The sequence below is a fragment of the Stenella coeruleoalba genome, assembly GCF_951394435.1.
Source record: "Stenella coeruleoalba genome assembly, chromosome: 5".
In the NCBI taxonomy this organism is placed as follows: Eukaryota; Metazoa; Chordata; class Mammalia; order Artiodactyla; family Delphinidae; genus Stenella; species Stenella coeruleoalba.
In genome coordinates this window covers 27,804,721-27,827,715 of record NC_137150.1, presented here as the reverse complement: position 1 = coordinate 27,827,715, position 22,995 = coordinate 27,804,721, and the positions used below count along the sequence as shown (strand labels likewise).

Here is a 22,995-nt window from a genome sequence, read left to right as displayed (position 1 = left end):
AGTCGGAGGACCAGCTCTCTCCATTTCCCAGGGGTAAATAGAACCCCACCCAGACCAATCAGCTTCTTTCACCAGAACTTGAATTTGATGGCAAGCATGTAAAGTCATCCCTCAGAATCCATGGAGGATTGGTTCTGGGACTTCCTTAAATACCAAAATACAAGGATGCTCAAATCCCTTACGTAAAATGGCATAGCATTTGCTTATTGCCTACACACATTCTCACGTACACTTTAAATCATCTCTAGATTGCTTATAATACCCAATATAATGTAAATGCTATATTAATAGTTGTAAATACAATGTAAATGTTTGGTAAATATTTGCTGGCACATTCAAGTTTTGCTTTTTGGAACTTTCTGGAATTTTGTTTCTGTGAATATTTTCAATCCACAGTTTGAACCCATGAATGCAGAAGTCGTGGATGTGGGGACTTCCCCGGTGGCACAGTGGTTGAGAATCCGCCTGCCAATGCAGGGGACACGGTTTCGAGCCCTGGCCCGGGAGGATCCCATGTGGTGCGGAGCAACTAAGCCCTTGCGCCACAACTACTGAGCCTGCGCTCTAAAGCCCGCGAGCCACAACTACTGAAGCCCACGCACCTAGAGCCCATGCTCCACAACAAGAGAAGCCACCCAGTGAGAAGCCCACACACTGCAGCGAAGAGTAGCCCCCGCTCATCACAACTAGAGAAAAGCCCGCATGCAGCAACGAAGACCCAATGCAGCCAAAAAAAAAACACAAAACGTCGTGGATGTGTCATGTGTGGATTCAAAGGGCCAACTGTAGTTGCAACCACGTCATTCTGACAGCAGCCTCCTGGAGAGATTTCTCTTCAGTTCTTGCCTGGAGCTTGCATCCTTCAAGTCCTTCTTGAGGCTTGGCTGTTCAGCTTCCCCTTTAACTCTGTGAGATATTAAGCATCCTTCCCATCACTTCCATCTCTGTTTTATAGGAAAGATTTTAGTCGCTTGTAACCAGAGAATCTTAACTGATAAGCATATACCTCTGTAAAGCTCTCCCTCTGAAGATCTTCAGAAAGCCACCGACTTGGCTACCACATGACCTTCTTGTACCCTCTTTGGAAACACCAGGCATTAGATCCTGAAAGTACTTTATCCTCAGAGTCTGCAAGATAAGTACTATCATCATACCCATTTTTCAGGTGAGAGACTGAGGCTCTGAAAGATGTGGGCATCTGCCGAGGATTAAAGCTGGGACCAGGAAACTTGGTCATCCCATTAGTAAAATTTAGTGTAGCCCAAGAAAAGGAGGTTAACAGAAGGAAAGTGGGAGCATCTCTGGCCAAGATAGCACCTCCCTCCGTCTCTCTCTTTCTCAGACCTCCTACTCTGCCATTTCTGCTTCTGCTCCATTTTCCTGCCTTTCTCTGTAGACTGGCTTTCTTTGCTCACTCATTAGTGAGCATATTGCTGAAAAAGGCTGTTCCAAACCTAACTCTAAATAGTTACTCACTTCAAGCTTCTACCATCAACTATAGTTTCTGTGTTTCTTAGTTTGAAATATTGAGATAAAATCTGCTTGGTACCTGGACAGCTGGGGTCAGCTGAAAAATGTCCACCCTCCTGAAAAGAATCCCTGGAACCTGTGAATGTTATATGGAAACAGGGTCTTTGTAGAAGTGTTAAGGATTTGAAGATGGAGAAATTACCCTGGTTTATCTGGGTGGGCCCTAAAGGCAATCGTATGTATAACCTTACAGAGTGAGGCAAAGAGAGATTGGGCACAGACAGAAGAGAAGGTGATATGAAGCAGAGATTGGAGTGATGCAGCCGTAAACCAAGGAATGTTTGCAGTCACAAGAATCTGGAAGAGACAGATTCTCCCCTACAGCCTCTGAAGGGAGCACAGCTCTGCTAATACTTTGACCTGAGTCCAGTACTACTGATTTTAGATTACTGGCAACCAGAACTGGGGGAGAATACATTTCTATTGTTTAAAGTAACCAAATTTGTTATGATTTGCTACAGAAGCTACAGGGAACTAATACAGCAGCCAATGGATTCATTTCTCCTGCGTTAGGTGTCCACTCATTGTCCAATCAGTTAGTTTTATCCGGGGGGATGTTAAATGAACAATCACAGAGGCCTATCCTCTGGGAAAGTAGTTGGTATATTCTCAGAGAAAGGACATAGCTGGGAGACACTTGCATGCATCCCACTACTACTCCCTGACACCTTTTATCCAATAGGTGTGAGAGGAAGTGTTGGGACACACTGGGCAGCAGTCATGCCTGAATGCATCACCAAGCCTAGGGGTCTCTCCTTCCCTGCCTGAATAGGGAATGAGTTCATAAACAGAGCTCTTACTGGGCAGTGGGTGAGGTGAGGTTAGAAGATGAGTCTATCTGTCTAGCTAATTCAAACAATCGTTTACTTAACACCCTTCTTTAGCCAGGTGTTGGGACAAGTTAGTACAGGCACCAGCCTATAGTCTGGTGGAGGGCAAAACCTGCACATCCTGGACAGCTGGGAAGAACTTAACGGGATCCTTTCATTGTTCAGTTAGTCATTTATTCAACAAATGTTTCCTGTGTACATATGTACCAGGCTAGGTGATATTATAATACAGTGTATAAAGTCATTGTCTTCATGGCATGAGAAAAATAAGCAAGCAGATAAATGAGCAAAATAATGGGGCACAAATTGAGAAAAGAGCTACTACAGAAGAGACTTAAGATTCCAAGACAGCAAACGGTGCGTGAGTTGATGGGGAATGGTGGTGGCAATCAGAGCCTGGAATCAGGTGTTATTTGGCGGGGTTGGTGGGGTGGGGCCCCGTGAGAAGTTTGAACGGAGAAGTCGAATGGGCAGTTGGATTTAAACCTGGGGCTGGGAGAAAAGGTTTGGGCAGGAAATTTGTTATTGAGAGCCATGGAAACGAAGGAAAGGTCTAGGAAAAAGAGCACATAAACACCTTCTACTTGTGAACAAGCGGTTTACAAGAAACAATCTATTGCTTCATAAGCAGAAATTTATTGTTTTATAGATAGAAATTGCGTAGCTTCCTGCAGCCTCCTCCCTCCTCCCTCTTCCACACTACATTTCCCAGAATGCCCTAAGAACCGCGCGAGACCCGGGATCGCTCTCAGACGCTTCCGGCGTAAGTGGCCCGGATAAGTATGGCGATCCTGAGAGCGTTTGTGTCCCTGTTCACCCAGCAGGCAGGTTCTCGGGTCACCTGGCGGGTCTGTTTCCGGGCCCGCACTCGGCCCCGGCCCGGTTCCCTGTTCCAGCCTCTGCCCGGGGTCTGCGGGGCGGGAACGCCATGCCGTGGGCTCGGCTCCGAGGCAGGTAAGTGACCTGCGAGGCGTCCGCTTGGGCGTTCTCCTGGGAGATCTAGAGCCTGCTTCAGGCTGGCGAGACCCACACGGGGGCCCCGGCTCTTCCTGCAGCGCGACCTTAGACCCAGTCGTCTCTCTCCTGTACCCGCGGGGTCTGTAGTCTACCGCGTTTGTTCATTAATTCCTTCACTTAAGCGTCAGTGCCTGGACTCCGCTCTTTGTAAAGCACAGAGCTACGTTTAGGGGATACGGTGGACTAGGACTGACATGGGTTTTGCCCTGAGCTAACTGGCGGCCCAGTGGGGAATGGCAGTACATTGTGACCCGGACTGTGATAGGGGTCGCAGAGAAGAGTGGCACTCAGACTAGGTTGAAAAGGCAAGGAAGGATTCCTGGAAAATATGGCCAAAGCTGAGACCTGGTTAATCGTGCCAGGGAGAAAACAAGAAGCATTCCACGCGGAGGAAACAGCATAAACAAAAGTCCAGAAATGAGACCGAACACAGGTAGTTTGGGAACCCACTTTGGAGGTAGGATTGATGAGGCTGGTTATGACTTTGAATCTGGATATCAAAGGAGAAATCAATGTTACTTCTCAAGTTTCTGGCTTGAGCAGTTGAGTGGAGAGTAGTCCCATTTACACCAAGACAGAGAAGATTAATTATAGGGCAGTTTTTTAGATGGGAATGAGAGGAGGAGAAATCGGGGAGAAAAGGCAGGAGTAGATGAGCTAAGGAGATGGGAAGGGAAGCAAAGTTAAACGTCTGTTTTGGACGCATTAAATTTGAGGTGCCTTTGAGATTCAAGTGGAGGTGTTGGGTATGCAGTTACATAGACATTGAGAAGTACTGGAGTAAAAATGTTAACCGAAGCTGGCGGAGTGGGAGGGACTGTCTGAGGGGAGAGTAGTGCTGAGCACGACTGTGTGCCAGGCACTGTAAGAGACCCTGGGTGCCAGAGACCAGTACAAAACAGGATTGTGGCCTTGGGAGAACACAGAGTCTAGTGGGGACACGGTGCAGTAAGCAGATCACCTTAACTTTTTTTCTAAATGGTGTTGAAAGCCATTGGTGAGTTTTAAGTATGGGAGTGACCTTGATTACACTGTTAAGATAAAAGTTCTTTTCCCGTTTTATTGAGATATATTTGATATACAGCAGTGTATAACTTCAAGGTGTACAACATAATTTGATTTACATATATCGTGAAATCGTTACCCCAGTAAGTTAACGTCCATCTTCTCATCCATCTTCTCATAGAGATCCAAAAACAGGAAGAAAAAGGTTTTTTTTCTCATGATGAGAATTTTTAGGATTTACTCTCAACAACTTTCATGTATACCATACAGCATTCCTAGAATTTATTTATCTTATAACTGAAAGTTTATACCTTTTGACCGCCCCGCCCCCCCAGCACCTTGCACTTCACAAAGGTCATACGGTATTTGTCTTTCTCTGCCTGACTTATCTTAGTGTAATGCCCTCAGGGTCCATCCATGTTGTCACAAATGGCAGGATTTCCTCATTTTTTGTGGCTGAAAAATATTCTGTGTGTGTGTATTATTTTACATATTAAATTTTAAACTTCTCTGACAGCCATGATTTTCTACGAGGGCGTGATCTTTGGGATGCTTTTCTTCTCACTAATAATATTCTTTCTTAGTAACTGTAAAGACAGGATGCTATCAGGAGTGCCTACTCTAACAGAACCACCTTTTACATGTTTTTAAACTATCTTTCTGGAAAAATTCAGAAGTATCTGTAACAAAATTGTATGTTATTCACTATATTTTACATATATATATTTTACATACACGTGCGTATGTATATGTGTTTATGTGTATATAAAGATGTGAGGTATATAACATCTCACTCTTGTGTACACATAAACATATACGTATGTATGTAAATATGTATGTATGTAAATATGTATCATTTATCAGTCGGTACTTAGGTTGTTTCTATGTCTTGGCTATTGTAAATAATACTGCTATTAACATGGGGTTGCAGGTATCTCTTCAACATAGTGTTTTCATTTCCTTCAGATATATTCCCAGAAGTGGAATTGCTGGGTCATATGGTAGTTTTTTTTTTTTAGGAACCTCCATACTGTTTCCATAGTGGCTGTACCAGTTTACATTCTCACCAACAGTGCAGAGGGGTTCCTTTTTTCTGCACATCCACACCAGCATTTGTTATCTCTTGTCTTTTTGATGATAGCCATTCTAACAGGTATGAGATGATATCTCATTGTGGTTTTAATTTGCATTTCTTTAATGACTAGTGATGTTGAGTACTTTACATGTACCTTTCATACATCTTCTTTGGAGAAATGTCTGTTCAGCCCCTTTGCCCATTTTTTAGCTGGATTATTTGTTTTTTTGTTATTGAGTTGTATGAATTCTTTATATATTTTGGATATTAATTCCTCATCAGATATATGGTTTGCAATTTTTTTTGCGTTTCGTAGGTTGTCTTTCCATTTGTTGGTTGTTTCTTTTGCTGTGCAGCAGCTTTTCAGTTTGATGTAGTCCCGCTTGTTTATTTTTAATCTTGTTGCTTGTGCTTTAGGTGTCATATACAAAAAATCATTGCCAAGACGAATGTCAAGGAGCTGTTTTCCTGTGTTTTCTTCTGGGAGTTTTATGGTTTCTGGTCTTACATTTAAGTCTTTAATTCACTTCGAGTTAATTTTTGTGAATGGTGTAAGCTAGGGGTCTAGTTTCATTCTTTTACATGTGAATATCCAGTTTTCCCAGCACCGTTTATTGAAGAGACTGTCTTTTCTCCTTTGAGTATTCTTGGTTTCTTTGTCAAATATTAGTTGGCTCTATATGCATGAGTTTATTTATGCACTCTCAATTCTGTTCCCTTGGTCTCTGTGTCTGTTTTTATGCCAGTACCATACTGTTTTGATTATATAGCTTGAAATCAGGAAGTGTGATGCCTCCTGCTTTGTTGTTCTTTCTTAGGATTACTTTGGCTATTCAGGGTCTTTTGTGGTTCCATACAAATTTTAGGTTTGTTTCTTCTGCCTCTGTAAAAAAATGCCATTGGACCCTCGATAGGGGTTGCATTGAATCTATAGATGATGCTGGGTAGTATGGACATTTTAACAATATTAATTCTTCTAATCCATGAACACAGGATACCTTTCCATTTATTTGTGTCGTCTTTGATTTCTTTTCAGCAGTGTTTTGTGGTTTTCAGTATAGCAATCTTTCACCTCCTTGGTTAAATTTATTACTAAATATTGTGGGTTTTTTTTTTTTTTTTTTTTTTTGGCAGTACGCGGGCCTCTCACTGTTGTGGCCTCTCCCGTTGCGGAGCACAGGCTCCGGACACGCAGGCTCAGCGGCCATGGCTCACGGGCCCAGCCGCTCCGCGGCATGTGGGATCTTCCTGGACCAGGGCACGAACCCGTGTCCCACTGCATCGGCAGGCTGACTCTCAACCACTGCGCCACCAGGGAAGCCATAAATATTGTATAGTTTTTGATGCTTTCTTTTTCAGATAATTTGTTGTTAGTGTACAGAAATGGTATTGGTTTTGGTATATTAATTTTGTGTCCTGCAACTTTACTGAATTTGTTGATTAGATCTAATGGTTTATTGATGGAGTCTTTAGGATATTTTTATAGATAAAATCATGTCATCTGCAAATAGAGACAGTTTCCTTTTCAATTCTCTTGCATTTTATTTCTTTTTCTTGCCTGAGTACTCTGGCTAGAACTTCCAGTACTGTGTTGAATAGGAGTGTTGAGATTGGACAGCCCTGTCTTGTTCCTGACCTTGGAGGAGAGGCTTTCAACCTTTCACCATTGAGTAGATTGTTAGCTGTGGGTTTGTCATATATGGCCTTTATTATGTTGAGGTGTGATCCTTTTGTACTTAATTTGTTAGAAGTTTTTAATCGTGAATTTTGTCAAATGCTTTTTCTGCATCTGTCAAAGTAATCATGTTTTTTTCCTTTCATTCTATGAATATTGATTGATTGACCTGAGTATGTTGAATCGTCTTCACAGCCCAAGAAATAAATCCCATTTGATCATGGTGAATGATCTTTTTAATGTTATGCTGAATCAATTTGCTAGTATTTTATTGAGAATGTTTGACCTGTAGTTTTTATTTATTTATTTATTTATTGTTGGGTCTTTGTTGCTGTGCGCGGGCTTTCTCTAGTTGCAGCGAGCGGGGGCTGCTTTTCGTTGTGGTACGCGGGCTTCTCATTGTGGTGGCTTCTCTTGTTGCGGAGCCTGAGCTCTAGGCTCACGGGCTTCAGTAGTTGCAGCATGTGGGCTCGGTAGTCGCAACGCGCAGCCCCTAGAGCACAGGCTCAGTAGTCCTGGTGCACGGGCTTAGTTGCTTCGCGACTTGTGGGATCTTCCTGGACCAGGGCTCAAACCCATATCCCCTGCATTGGCAGGCGGATTCTTAACCACTGCACCACCAGGGAAGTCCTGGCCTGTAGTTTTCTGTTAGTATCCTTTATTGGCTTTGGTATCAGGTTAATGCTGGCCTCATAAAATGAGTTTGGGAGTGTTCCCTCCTCTTCGATTTTTTGGAAGAGTTTGAGAAGGATGGGCATTAATTCTTTAAATGTTTGGTAAAATTCATCTGTGAAGCCATCTGGTCCTGGGCCTTTCTTCATTGGGAGAATTTTTTATTACTGATTCAGTCTTCTTACTAGTAATTGGTCTGTTTTGATTTTCTATTTCTTCCCGATTTTGTCTCGGTAGATTGTATATTTCTAAGAATTTTTCCATTTCTTCTAGGTTGTCCAGTTTGTTGGCATATAGTTGTTCGTGCCTCTTATGATCCTTTGAAATTCTGTAGTATTAGTTGCAATGTGTTTTTCAGTTACCATTTTGTTGGTTTGGATCCTCTTTTTTCCTTGGTCTAGCTAAAGGTTTGTCAATTTTGCTTAGCTTTTCAATGAACGAACTCTTTGTTAATTTTTTCGGTTGTTTGAATTACATTTTTAAGAGATGACTGTGATTGTTCTGTGGAGAACGGTCAGAATGGAGGCAGGGGGATAGGTTAGGAGGCTAAGGCAAGAGATAGGATGGCCTTGACTAGAGTAGTGGCAGTGGGAAATGGAGGCTTAAAGACCGATTTATGAGGTGTAACAGGCAGTATGTTTTGTGTCAGTATCCTTTTTTGTAAAATGGGGATAATCGTAGTATTTGTGGGGTTGTTAGGAGGATTAAACGTGCCAAGTATGTAAAGTAGTTAGTACCGGCACATAGTAAATATCTAACAAGTGTCAGCTGCTAACAGTACTCCTGCTGTTGGCTAGATGTGGAGGGTAAAGGAGAAATCAAGAATGACTGTAGGCTTCTGGCCCACGTGACCTGTTGGATGGTGCTAAGGATAATAGGAAAAGCAGGTTTGTGACAGGAGAGAAATTATGGGTTCTGCTTTGGCAGCATTGAACTGCATGTGAGATATCCATTGGGTGGTTGGATGGAAGATGATCTTGGCTGGAGATTCAGATTGTAGAGTCTCCAGCATATAGAAGTAATTATAGGAGGTTAGGAGATCATCCATCAAGACTGTGAGAAGGGAGGAAAGAAGAGTGTAGTTCAGAATCCTGAGGGACACCAGGACGCCAGCATTTATAGGACTAGCAGAGGAAGAGGTGGTTGGGAAGGAATGGCTTTTTTTTTTTAATGGAAATGGAGGTTGGGCAAAGGGATAGGCAAGCTGCATAAGGCAGAGCTGAGATCTGAGTCTCCTCCTCTTCCGTCCAGCTTTCTTCCATGATGCCACATGACCTCTTCAGTGTCATGTCCAGTGACCCGGGCCTCTTTTTCCTAGCTGGATCCCCTCAGCCTAGAATTTCCTTCCCTTTTTCTCTGCTCTATTCAGGCACCTGGGAAGCCTTCTTTGACCCTACCATGCCCTTCTCTGCTCCCAGGCTATGTTTAGTTTCTGCCTCTGTAATCACACAACCCCCTGTACCTTCCTTGTATGTAGCACTTGCTCTAAGGAATGTAATGGAAGAGTGGAATTGATCTAGGCTCTGGCATCAGATAAACTGCAGTTTAAATCCTGGCTCTATCATTTAATAGCTAGTTGTCTTTAGGAAGACTCCAATATCCGATATCCTCATCTACAAAACTGGGATATCAGTATTTTGTGGGTTGTTGTAAGCATTCCTGAAAATGTATGTAATGAGTGGCATATAGGAGACAACTCTGTAGATGGTAGTAACCATGATTGTTGTTAATGTTGCATTAGCTACTTTTTTCATGTTGCTTTCTTCACTAGACTTTCAGTGCCTTTTTGACAGAAACTGTATCTTTATCATAGTGAATGCTCAGTAATTTTAAATGAACGAATGAAGGAATCTTGGAGGTAGTAGTATTATGCATACTGAGGTAGACCTTGTGTTAATAATTTTTATTGTTGACTTTTCCATTTAGAGGTCTTATTGGTTTGTCATTTTTGACATCTTATTTACTAAAAATTCATTTTAACAGAATCTGGTAGCTCAAAGATCAAGAAACCTACCTTTATGGATGAGGAAGTCCAAAGCATACTCATCAAGATGACAGGCTTAGATCTGAAGAAGATTTTTAAGCCAGCTATACAAGAAGCGAAGCCACCAACGTATAAGCTAATGACCCAGGCACAGTTGGAAGAGGTATGTGAATGTAAGAATATTGGTATAATACCTTCCTTTAAAGGATTAAACAAGATTTCCAGGACCCCTTCAGACGCTGGTAGCTGCTCTTCCACAGGTGCTAGTGAGGGGGAGTTGCAGGCACAGAAGTGAGAAAAGAAATGTGAGCAGGCAGGCAGAGAGGAGCAGGGGGTATGGCCAAAATTAGGCAGACTGGGCGTGTGGTCCAGGCCTGGCTGTCCGGCAGAGCTGCCTCTGCTCCAGAACCAGCTTGATCAGCCTCCCTTTGTGCTGCCTGTTCCAGCTTCCTTCCTAGAGGAGCATTTGTTGTGAGTACTTTGAGGCTGAGGCTTTGGTGAGATTATGAGATCCTTCTGGACAGCGTCCAGCTCCAGGCAAGGGTCCTCCTGGAGTCGTGAGTATTGAGTGCTTTGTGGAAAATGCTTTGATGTATGAATATGTGAAGAGCAATAGCTCTTCTTTCTAATTCAAAAATAATTAAGAGTTATAGCAAAAAATTCAAATACCCAATAGCATATCACACGAAGGGCCCCTTTCACCTCTCAGAGGTAACCACCGTTAACAGTATGGCATGGAGCAGTGTGCTCAGTGGTTAAGGGCAGGGGCTCTGGAGTTAAGTTGCCTGGGTTCAAATCCTAGTGCTGCAGCTTCTTAGCAATTTACTTAACATTTGTGTGCCTCTATTTTCTGTCTCATAAAATGACATAACAGTAGCACTTAGCTCATAAGGTAGTTGTGGGCATTAAATGAGCCAAATTTAATACAAAATATTTAAACACATAGTAAGCACCCAATAAGTGAAATCCTTTGTCCTATTTCAGGCAGCTTTTGTGGCCTGGCTCTGTCTTAGAGCATCCCTTTGCTGTTTTGAGAGTGGTTAAGCCTGTAGCTAGTGCTCTCAGCCACACCACAGAGGCAAAGACCAGGGCCCAGGAGCCCACTTATTCATGGCTACAGCCTCTTCTCTTTGAAGTCTTTAGCATTTTTCATTAGTGTCTGCTTTTGTCAGGTGATCCTTTTGGTCTGTAACCTTGCGGCTTTCCCAAGAAATATTTTATTTCATTAGGCTACAAGACAGGCAGTCGAGGCGGCTAAAGTCCGATTAAAAATGCCACCAGTTCTGGAAGAGCGAGCGCCAATAAATGACGTGTTAGCTGAAGATAAGATTTTGGAAGGAACAGAAACAGCCAAATATGTGTTTACTGATATATCATATAGCATACCACACCGGGTAAGTGTATGTCTAATTGCAAAATGATTTTTATTTGAAATACTGTGTAGAGATGGGCCTGAGGGACGAGGGTCAACATCGTGTGACCCAGCTGTCTCTGAATCTTCCAAACCAGAATTTCTGCGACTGAGTGAGACCTGGCAGATACAGCATAAAGAAGAAAAATGCAAACCAGTACCACATCATCATGTCACCATTTCCTTACAGATTATGGACACAGTATTTCCAGATTGACTGCAGAAAAAGAGACAGGTGTGCTGAGACAGAACAAGACAGAAACCTACCCTCAAACCACAAATAGGAAAGTATCTTCAAGGCAATATAGGAGAAGGGAGATTCTGCTCAAGTTAGACTGATTTCCGTAGCTGAAGCTTTTTAAGATGGAAATTCTTGCTGATGCCAAAAAAACTCAGACTTCCTGAAGGATTTTCACTGTTCAGAATTTGCAGTAAAAATGGCAGGTTTCCCCAGATAATTTTCAGGCACCACTTCATCTGTTGTAGTTTTTATTGTCTAGCTCCTCTTCCTCTGATTGCCAGTTCCAAAAGAACACTCTGGCACTTACAAAATATATTAGTTGTTGTTTGAGCCTTTTCAAGTAAAGAGCAAAAGAGTAATTTACAGTTCAGCCCACAAAATGCAGTAGAATATTGCATAGTGATAGGGCTGGGAAAAGGGCCACCCTGTACTAATCTTTCTATCATATGTGATTTTGGTTGGAAGACATGATTTGAGCAATGTCCATGTCTGTACATCAATCACCTGTATATCTGACATAATGAACAGGGATCAGAATTTTCATTTTTAATTATAGAGTTTTTGCTTTTATATATGTTTGCAGTGCTGTGCAGGCTGGTTGTGGGAGCATTCTATAACCTGAGAGGGAGAAAGGAACTTGGAATTCAAATTACCAAAATCCTTTTGAGGAACAACTGTGGTACTTTGCCATCTGCTATTTTTTTTCTATTTGCAGTGCTTGATGAAAGTTTTAATTATATTATCCTCAGAACACATTCAGAGACTCTTAACATTTCTGAAGAGTTGAGTGTCAGTACCATCTGGTTAATTTAAACATTAATCAGATGGGTCTCATTTATCTGCTATGTGCAAGGCTCTGTGTAAGTCACTCTGGGTGTTGCAAAGAATTGTAATCCACAGTTCCTGACCTCTTCCAGTTCTGTAACAATATTAACAATATCTGAGAGGTGTTAAGAATCCTGCACGTGATAAATTGCCAGTTGGGTGGTACACACAGTGGGTGGAATTCAGTGGAGGAAGCAGTCCTGTGGCCTGGGATTTGGCAGGCGGACCAGCCAGTCTGACACTTTTGTCTCCAGTATGAGGCATCGCAGAGGTGTGGGATTAAGACTCCCCACCTTTGGGTTTGTTCCTTCAATCCCTGGGACTTTAAACATAAATCATAAAGTAGTAAAGTCTGTCTGTGTGAGACTTTAGGATGGGGAAATGAAATAATTCAGAAAGGTTTTATAGCACTTCTTTCTTTTGAAATGGATTTAGATGAATCTCAGGTCACCTTTTTTTGTTGAACCGTTTTATGTATTGAACCCACTTGAAGGCTATAGATCACATTTAGTACATACTTTGATTTAGGTTTCTGCTTGTCAGAGGCACGGCAGTGATTAGTGAAGGGAGTATCAAATCTCGCCAGGTCTTTGAGGCTTACAGTTATCGTTGAAATCATACAGATGATTGCATCTTATGTTTCCCGGTTGCATTTTATATTGTTGATTGCAGGTTATTCTTATAATCGTGCTTAGTGGGACACTGGAACTAAAAATTAAGTCCTCACGGCCTCATCCTTGACTACGTTTTCTATTTCAGGAGCGTTTTATTGTCGTCAGAGAACCAAGTGGCACACTACGCAAAGCCACTTGGGAAGAAAGGGACCGGATGATTCAAGTTTATTTCCCAAAAGAAGGTCGTAGAGTTTTAACACCAGTAATTTTTAAGGAAGAAAATCTTCAGGTAAGGTGATTTTGGTTTCATAGAGGTAGCGCTGATGGTTTCTTCGTTGAACAGTTGGCTCTGGTGCTGCTGGGCCTTTTGCTTTGATAAACAGACATTTCTAATGATAAGGAGGGTTATTTATCTTGTAATTGGCTTAGGTAGGATTTGAATCCAGGTGTGACAGTTACGAAGCCTGTGTTGTTTCTGCATCCCTCTTGCTGGGCACAGATGTGGCCTGTGTGTGGATGGGCAGGTCCGGCATGGCGTCAGGACAGGTGTTGCACTCTCATGTTCTTCTCATCTAATTCTGTGTGTTGGTTTAGACCATGTACAGCCAGGACCGGCATGCTGATGTCCTCAATCTCTGCGTTGCCCAGTTTGAGCCAGATTCTGCTGAATATATCAAAGTGAGTATATTCTACAGTTTCTAAAGTATGGGCTTAAGTGTGATTACGAGTATGATTTTTTAATCCAGCACAATGAGTTAGGTTATAAGCTTTGATACAGGGGAAAAGAAGGGAAATGCCTGAACACCTGTCAAGTGCCTGATGTACACCAGATAGATATTTTCATTCTCACAACCCTTGACTGAAGGATGAGAGAATTTAAGAGAGTTAAGTAACTTGTTGAAAGTTGCACAGCTAGTCAGTGGTAGAGGTAAGACCCAAACTTGACGGCAAAGACTATTCTTTTTTCAGTTAATCACACAAGAAAACAGTTGTTCACGGAAATTTGCCAGAATGCAGTGTATGTATCTTACAGTTCAGTTTAATAAATAATCATATAGTACCTTCCATGTATAAGGTATTGTTGTGGAGGTGTAGGTTATGGCATGAACTAGGATAGGGAGCCCTGTCAGAGTCCACAAATGATTGTGGGGAAGAGTGCTAGTTAAGTATACAGATAATTAGCACTGTAGGTCTAAGATGTTAGGTGCTAAGAGAAGGTTACAACGTGCTCTCAGGCGTCATAGGGTTCTTGAAGAGGGTTCTAGAAGGGCAGGGAACATTATGGCTGGTGGAGTTGGGTGAGGAGAGGTGTTTCAGGTAGAGGGGAAAGTATGAACAACAGGCAGGAAACAAAGTATACTTGAGAAATGGCCAGTCATCTGGTTTGCTTGTACATGCAGTGTATATGTAGGGGAGTGGTTCAAGATTAAGCTAGAAAGGTAGATGGGGCCATATCACAGGTGACCTCAGATGCTAGGCTGATGAATCTGGACTTCAGTCAGCAGCCTTTTGAACACAAGAATGCCCTCATCAAAGTCCTCATTTAGGAAGATCACTCTAGAAGAACTGAAGGAACATTCGTTAGTAAGTTAGTGTGGGGTAGCTGATTGGGTAGGGAAAAAAGGGAGTGGTGGCCCATTATTTCCAGTGGTCCATATATATATATATATATGTAATAGGAGCTTAATAAATAGTGCGTGGCTGGGCTTCCCTGGTGGCGCAGTTGTTGAGAGTCCGCCTGCAAATGTGGGGGACACGGGTTTGTGCCCTGGTCTGGGAGGATCCCGCATGCCGCGGAGCGGCTGGGCCCGTGGGCCATGGCTGCTGAGCCTGCACATCTGGAGCCTGTGCTCTGCAAGGGAAGAGGCCGCAACAGTGAAAGACCCGCGTACCGCAAAAAAAAAAAAAAAAAAAGTGTGTGGCTGCTGAAGAGTAATTGATCTGGCTATAAATGTTTGGCAGACTTGTTCCAGGCCCTATATACTTTGACAGTAGAGGCTGGTCTAAATCATATCTGCTGGTTAGTGATAGTGGAGGCCGGTATAAGTAGACCTCGTTTACTGATACCTTCTTGGGCAGCTCACATGCTAGTAGATGTATACCCAGTAATGCTGCTCACTTCTATTTATTTTCATATCTCTGAAAAGTTGCATTTTGTGTGGACAGATTCATCATCAGACCTACGAAGATATAGATAAATATGGAAAGTATGACGTTTTACGTTCAACAAGACACTTCGGTGGAATGGCTTGGTATTTTGTAAATAAGAAAAAGATTGATGGTTTACTGATTGACCAGATTCAGAGAGATTTGTAAGTATGATCTTAGTAAGTAAAGAAATTCTTATTATCATTAAACTTGTATTTAATCTATGTTATTTTTCCAGTGATAACAATGTACTGTCCAGTGATAGATTTCACTTACCTCAGTTTGTTTATGGGTTTGTTTTTCCAGTATAATCCAGTTTTCTCAGTCTTTGCTTCTGTGTTGTGTAAACGGGGCTGGATTCTTTGAAAGAGTAAATGGCTTTGGATCTGTACTGTATACCCTGGATATTGACTTATCCCTGGCCTTACTGGTGCTCCTGGATACCAGTGAACTTTCCATATACTTAAAGGGGATTAAATAGGAAATGTAAAGAAGTAGACATAAGCTCTGATGGGTGCTTTTCAGTAAAAGTCATTTAATTTATGAAAATACTCTTGCTTTTGATCCTCCTTGTTTTTGCAAGATTTTTAAGGCATTAAAAAGGTTACAGGTTTTTTTCAAAGTTGTGTGAAACAAAGAATGTCTGTTGTATTTTAGCATTCAACTGGTGTGCACCCAGCCTTCTAGCTGAAATAATACTTTACAACTTGTGATGAACTGAGGAGATTATTTTCGAGTATCTTTCCATTGGTTGAGTTAGAGAAAGGCCAAAATAACAAGGAAAAGAAACCAACACGGCTGTAGTAAGAAAGTCACCAGAGAGCTTAGTGATTATTGCCATCTTGAATGTAAGGAGTTTTGACTCAGACTATCCTCCGTGTAATCTGAATCGTTCACACAAAGGTAAGGCATTTGGAACTAGAAGGTTCCATATTGTCTAAGAATTACAGCCCATGTGGAAACAGTGTCATTTCTCATAGAAACATCATTCCTAATGGTAAGTGATTTCCAGGCTAGCCCTCTTCTCCAGCATATGTAGTGTAATCCAATTCAGAGGGCAGAAATATACCTTCATCCCACATAAGCAAGAGGCTGCTGCTGGTCATGAGGATGCTCAAAAATGACTTGCCTTTAGGTGCATTAGCAGTGACATCTCCTGTGAATGAATTTTCTTATAAAGCTTCTCAAATGTAAATATTCTGAAATTATTTTATTATAAAAAGAATTTAACTTCTTTTTATTTTTTGCGCTACGTGGGCCTCTCACTGTTGTGGCCTCTCCCGTTGCGGAGCACAGGCTCTGGAGGCGCAGGCTCAGGGGCCACGGCTCACGGGCCCAGCCGCTCCGCGGCATGTGGGATCTTCCCGGACCGGGGCACGAACCCGCGTCCTCTGCATCGGCAGGTGGACTCTTAACCACTGCGCCACCAGGGAAGCCCGAATTTAACATTTTTTATAAGAAATTAGAGCAACAGAGAAATGTACTTCTGGACTTCCCTGGTGGCGCAGTGGTTAAGAATCCACCTGCCAATTCAGGGGACACGGGTTCTATCCCTGGTCCAGGAAGATCCCACATGCCGAGGAGCAACTAAGCCCATGCATCACAAGCCTGCGCTCTAGAGCCTGCGAGCCACAACTACTGCGCCCACTTGCCTAGAGCCCGAGCTCTGCAACGAGAAGCCACCGCAGTAAGCCTGCGCACCGCTGTGAAGAGTAGACCCTATTCACCACAACTGGAGAAAGCACATGCACAGCAATGGAGACCCAACACAGCCAAAAAGGAATAAATTTAAAAAAAAAAATGTATTTCTTTGAAAATTAAGGTTCTTTATCGAGGAGTACTAATAAGCGATATTATAGTAATAATACTCATCACACGTACGCTTTACCTCTGAAGCAGTTAATTTGCATACTGGGAGGGAATTTTGAGTTCCCTGAATTTCCTGATCTGCTTAAGTAAAACTTCCTGTGGGAATGCTGAACAGGACAGTTTGCTGCAAATCCCAGGCTAAACAGTAGAGGGTGCATGTCCTCAGTGAACGGAGCCCAGGCCAGAATTGAGATTCTGCACATTTATTTCAAACTGAAGTTCCACTGTTGGTTTTGAATTGAGATGCCTTTAAAATCTTTGCATGTAAATTTATTTTTTTTTTAATTTCAAATATGGGCTGGGTGTGAAGCTAAATTATTCTGTGAGACACAGGCATTGTACCGTAGCATGAACGTAAAGAAGCCCTAAGCATGACTAAGATATAGAAACCCATTTAAGCTCTTGATGGGTTCACATGGTTATGCTCTAAAGAGAATTACTGTTATCTTTTGTTGTCACGTCTACTGGACTATTAGATTACAACAAACACAACAGATTTATACTGAACGTTTAAAAAATATTTTTCCTCTGGAAAGTTTTACTTTCTCACTTCTGGCTTCTCAGTTCTACCAAGACATGGCCTTTAGGGTGGATGGGCCTTGGAATGAGCCCAGAGCATCTCTCAAAGGTCACCATGTCTTGAGAAATTCTTTATCCCACTCTAGAAGGGTTTTTATTTTTCTTTTAACATCTTTATTGGAGTATAATTGCTTTACAATGTTGTGTTAGTTTCTGCTCTATAACAAAGTGAATCAGCTATATGGATACATATATCCCTATATCCCCTTCCTCTGGCATCACCCTCCCATCCTCCTTATCCCACCCCTCTAAGGTGGTCGCAAAGCACCGAGCTGATCTCCGTGCTATGCGGCTGCTTCCCACTAGCTATCTATTTCACATTTGGTAGTGTATATATGTCAGTGCCACTCTCTCACTTTGTCCCAGCTTACCCTTCCCCCTCCCCGTGTCCTCAAGACCATTCTCCACGTGTGTGTCTTTATTCCTGTCCTGCCCCTAGGTTCTACAGAACCAATTTTTTTTTTTTTTAGATTCCATATATATGTGTTAGCATACAGTATTTGTTTTTCTCTTTCTGACTTCACTCTGTATGACTGACTCTAGGTCCATCCACCTTACTACAAATAACTCAATTTCTTTTTATGGCTGAGTAAAATTCCATTGTATATATGTGCCACATCTTTATCCATTCGTCTGTCAGCGGACACTTAGGTTGCTCCCATGTCCTGGGTATTGTAAATAGAGCTGCAAAGAACATTGTGGTATATGTCTCTTTTTGAATGATGGTTTTCTCAGGGTATATGCCCAGTAGTGGGATTGCTGGGTTGTATGGTAGTTATACTTTTAGTTTTTTAAGGCACCTCCATACTGTTCTCCATAGTGGCTGTATCAGTTTACCTTCCCACCAACAGTGCAAGAGTGTTCCCTTTTCTCCACACCCTCTCCTGCATTTATTGTTTCTAGATTTTTTGATGATGGCCATTCTGACCGGTGTGAGGTGATAGCTCATTGTAGCTTTAATTTGCATTTCTCTAATGATTAGCGATGTTGAGCATCTTTTCATGTGCTTTTTGGCCATATTTATTTCTTCTTTGGAGAAATGACTACTTAGGTCTTCTGCCCATTTCTGGATTGGGTTGTTTGTTTTTTTGATATTGAGTTGCATGAGCTTCTTGTATATTTTGGAGGTTAATCCTTTGTCAGTTGCTTCGTTAGCAAATATTTTCTCCCATTCTGCGAGTTGTTTTTTCATCTTGTTTATCGTCTCCTTTGCTGTGCAAAAGCTTTTACGTTTAATTAGGTCCCATTCATTTTTGTTTTAATTTCCATTTCTCTAGGAGATGGGTCAAAAAAGATGTTGCTTTTATTTATGTCACAGTGTTCTGCCTATGTTTTCCTCTAAGAGTTTTATAGTGTCTGGACTTACATTTAGGTCTTTAATCCATTTTGAGTTTATTTTTGCATAGGTGTTAGGGAGTGTTCTAATTTCATTCTTTTACACGTAGCTGTCCAGTTTTCCCAGCACCACTTATTGAAGAGGCTGGCTTTTCTCCATTGTATATTCTTGCCTCCTTTATCAAAGATAAGGTGACCATATGTGCGTGGGTTTATCTCTGGGCTTTCTATCCTGTTCCATTGATTTATATTTCTGTTTTTGTGCCAGTGCCATACTGTCTTGATTACTGTAGCTTTGTAGTATAAAGTCCGGGAGCCTGACTCCTCCAGCTCCATTTTTCTTTCTCAAGATTGCTTTGGCTATTTGGGGTCTTTTGTGTTTCCATACAAATTGTGAAACTTTTTGTTCTAGTTCTGTGAAAAATGCCAGTGGTAGTTTGATAGGGATTGCATTGAATCTGTAGATTGCTTTGGGTAGTAGAGTCATTTTCACAATGTTGATTCTTCCAATCCAAGAACATGGTATATCTCTCCATCTGTTTGTGTCTTTAATTTCTTTCATCAGTGTCTTACAGTTTTCTGCATACAGGTCTTTTGTCTCCTTAGGTAGGTTTCTATTTTATTCTTTCTGTTGCAGTGGTAAATGGGAGTGTTTCCTTAATTTCTCTTTCAGATTTTTCATCTTTAGCATGTAGGAATGCAAGAGATTTCTGCATTTTGTATCCTGCTACTCTACCAAATTCCTTGATTAGCTCTAGAAGTTTTCTGGTAGCATCTTTAGAATTCTCTATGTATAGTATCATGTCATCTGCAGACAGTGACAGTTTTACTTTTCTGATTTGGAGTCCTTTTATTTCTTTTTCTTCTCTGATTGCTGTGGCTAAAACTTCCAACCTATGTTGAATAATAGTGGTGAGAGTGGGCAACCTTGTCTTCTTCCTGATCTTAGCAGAAATGGTTTCAGTTTCTTACCACTGAGAACGATGTTGGCTGTGGGTTTGTCATATATGGCCTTTATTATGTTGAGGAAAGTTCCCTCTATGCCTACTTTCTTGCAGGTTTTTATCATAAATGGGTTTAAATTTTGTCAAAAGCTTTTTCTGCATCTATTGAGATGATCATATGGTTTGTATTCTTCAACTTGTTAATATGGTGTATCACATTGATTGATTTGCATATATTGAAGAATCCTTGCATTCCTGGGATAAACCCCACTTGATCATGGTGTATGATCCGTTTAATGTGCTGTTGGATTCTGTTTGCTAGTATTTTGTTGAGGATTTTTGCATCTATGTTCATCAGTGATATTGGCCTGTAGTTTTCTTTCTTTGTGACATCTTTGTCTGGTTTTGGTATCAGGGTGATGGTGGCCTCTTAGAATGAGTTTGTGAGTGTTCCTCCCTCTGCTATATTTTGGAAGAGTTTGAGAAGGATAGGTGTTAGCTCTTCTCTAAATGTTTGATAGAATTTGCCTGTGAAGCCATTAGAAGGGTTATTTTTATGTACCCTCTCAGCTTTGAGGTGGCAAATGGTAGGAAGGTATTGACTATGTGAGAGCACAGAGATTATTTAGTTTGGGAAAGGCTAGGTAAGTTTTAAGGTTGAAAATTGTTTATAGGTTTCACAAAAGGTAAGTACAAACTGTAAGAATTGAGCTTTTTTGTTATGGCTTCATCATAGATAGTTGTGTGACACTAGATAGGTTGCTGAGGTAGAACCTGACTTTCCTTTTGTTTGGTATGCATAATTGCACATTTGCTTCCCTAGGATGCTGATTTTTAACTGATGGGTTCCTGGGAATACAGGAGGCCTGGGAGTCTTGCCTTGGACTCGTAAAATGCTTCATACAGAGGCATCTGTCTCAATGAAAATTTGTTAGCAGATGTCACTGCAGTGGTGGCACTGAGCAATCCCCATGACCACCAGCCTCCAGCTTATGTAGGATGAAGGTACAGTCACACCCCCCCTGAGTTGGATTATGTTATCTGCTGATGATGTGGGCTGGCTTGGAAATCATCTACCATTAGAATGCTGTCTCTACAAGAAATGATGTTCTGCTTCCAAAAAGGATACAGCCACATTTAGAATATATTCACTGTCAGAAATTGGGCCCTGCCTGTATTGACTCCTGCCCTACCTATCTCAGAGTTGAAATGAAGCCTAAATTAGACAGTATTCCTGAAAGTGCCTTTGAAAATATGAAACTGAAGGCCATAAAAAATTTTTTCTGGCCCAAGGGAAGTTTGAAATGTAATTTAAAGTTTGGCAGATTTATAGGACTGTGAAGCAAAAGAAGAAAACAGTACAAACAAAAATTAAAAAAGAAGAAAACAATAAACCTTTTTAACAGTAAACCCTTTCCCTCTAGAGTCGATGATGCCACCAGCTTGGTCCAGCTCTATCACATCCTCCATCCAGATGGCCAGTCAGCTCAAGAGGCCAAAAAGCAGGCGGCTGAGGGATTACATTTAGTTAAGGTAAAGGGACTTTTTTTCACATTAGCTACTGTGTGGTGACTGAGTTGGAAAGAGTTTTTAAGTGGGTCATATTTAATGGTAACTAAATAGATTTGTGGCCTTGAACCAGAGTGATCAGAGCTACCATATTTCTTTAGCCTGGACAGTAGAAACAGAGCTGCTGCTGGAGTCCAAGAAGTTCACACAGTGGGGCAGTAGCCCCCTTGTTTTTTGCAGTACTGGCAACTAAGTGGTCAGGTCACCAGCAGGGCGTGGTGGAGGACTGCTGGGTAGTACACGTCCCCAGTGCAGCTTCCTGTCCTCCACTTCGGTCACATTCCTGTTCAGGTGTCCAGAAGCTGGGAGGGTAGTGCTTGTATAATACCAAGCCTTAGTTGTGCTATCATTTTGGAATTGCATACCTCTCAAAACTATGGGCTAACATAGATGTCTCTGTAAATGTGAGAGACGATTTTTTTCAGGAAGGGAAGGGGAGACCATTGTATAATTTTCATCTCTAGATTCTAATGCTCAGGTTAGACATGTATTTGTGGATCTGGCTTCTATCCCAATATTACTTCATGCATACTTCAAAGCAGTTACAAAGCTTACTAAGGATAAAAACAACCAGTGATGATGACATCATCGGTGGGGTAGAAAAAAACCCATTCTTTAAAGTGAAAAATCAGTTTGCTAACTCTTATCCTCCAGATTTCTCTTGAACCTAATGGTTTTTATTTTGATCCAGCAATGTCAGGTTTCTTAATTTTTTTCTGAAAGATGGCATCCATATTTGGATACCTCTGGTGTTTAGAATTAGTGTTGCTTTAAATGTGATACTGTTTTCTGTTCATGTAGTATGCTTATTGTTTGGTAATCAGAAAAATACTGGAAATGTGGAAGGCTTTTTAAACTGAGACTTTCCTTTGCTGCTACAGAAATGTTAGTGATGTCTCAAAACTAAAAACTATCAATAGTATATGCTCTATTATTTTCAAACTTTTTTTTTTTAAACAGGTCTTTGCAGAAACAGAAGCACAGAAGGGAGCATATATAGAATTAACACTGCAAGCTTATCAAGATGCATTCATTAGCAATTCTGCAGCTTCCTAAAAATACTTTTTAAATAAATTTCATTTTACTAAATACTGGCTAGTTTTCTCTGTTAATACTGAGCGGTTTAAAAATGTCAAAATTGGGAGTTCCCTCCCTATAAAATTACTTCTTTTGTTTTTTAAGTTCCAAGTAGTGCCTCTATCAGAAATACAAAGAAAAACTTGTTACTCTGCTCACTTTCCTAGGCTACAAGGGGATAACTGAGAAGTACATCTTAGTGCCTGGTTATGAATTTTTCTAATCATGTCAGATGAGTAGTGTAACAAGAAAGGAAAAAAAAAGTACTATGCCTCTCTGTGTTACCAAATGGGCCAGTCAGTCGGTAATTTAACTAGAGCCCAGCTTAATGAGGTCAGAGGAGCTGGAGTTTCAGACCCTGATTCCAGAAACGGGTACCTACCAGACAAAGTCAGGGCAAGGCATAAGAAAGCTACATAGAGAGGAATAATGCCATGAGGTCAAGGAAAATGGTTTAGCACGGATATTCAGTTCTAAGAAAAATGTGATTGATGGTATTTGAAAATACTTATTCAAAGAAAAGAGAATGCGGGCTGATCCCTAGGTGAGGTGTAGTTTTGGCTCAGCCTTCTAAAACTAGAATCCTATTTTCATT

At 41.4% G+C, this 22,995-nt stretch overlaps 1 protein-coding gene across 1 annotated transcript; it reads left to right on the top strand.

Annotated features, from left to right (window-relative positions):
- The first annotated feature begins 3,140 nt into the window (after nucleotides 1-3,140).
- On the top strand, nucleotides 3,141-22,891 carry MRPS22 (mitochondrial ribosomal protein S22). Its single transcript, XM_079922673.1, has 8 exons — nucleotides 3,141-3,314; nucleotides 9,788-9,951; nucleotides 11,018-11,182; nucleotides 13,025-13,168; nucleotides 13,474-13,557; nucleotides 15,046-15,191; nucleotides 21,179-21,287; nucleotides 22,284-22,891. Exons 1-8 carry the CDS (start codon nucleotides 3,143-3,145, stop codon nucleotides 22,377-22,379), a joined length of 1,080 nt encoding a protein of 359 aa, XP_079778799.1. The 5' UTR covers nucleotides 3,141-3,142; the 3' UTR covers nucleotides 22,380-22,891.
- The last annotated feature ends 104 nt before the right edge of the window (nucleotides 22,892-22,995 follow it).

Coding starts and splice junctions, on each gene's coding strand:
- MRPS22 (XM_079922673.1), top strand. CDS start 3,143: ATGGCGATCCTGAGAGCGTTTGTGTCCCTGTTCACCCAGCAGGCAGGT. Junction 11,183..13,024: donor CATATAGCATACCACACCGG/GTAAGTGTATGT, acceptor TTTCTATTTCAG/GAGCGTTTTATTGTCGTCAG. Junction 13,169..13,473: donor TTAAGGAAGAAAATCTTCAG/GTAAGGTGATTT, acceptor GTGTTGGTTTAG/ACCATGTACAGCCAGGACCG.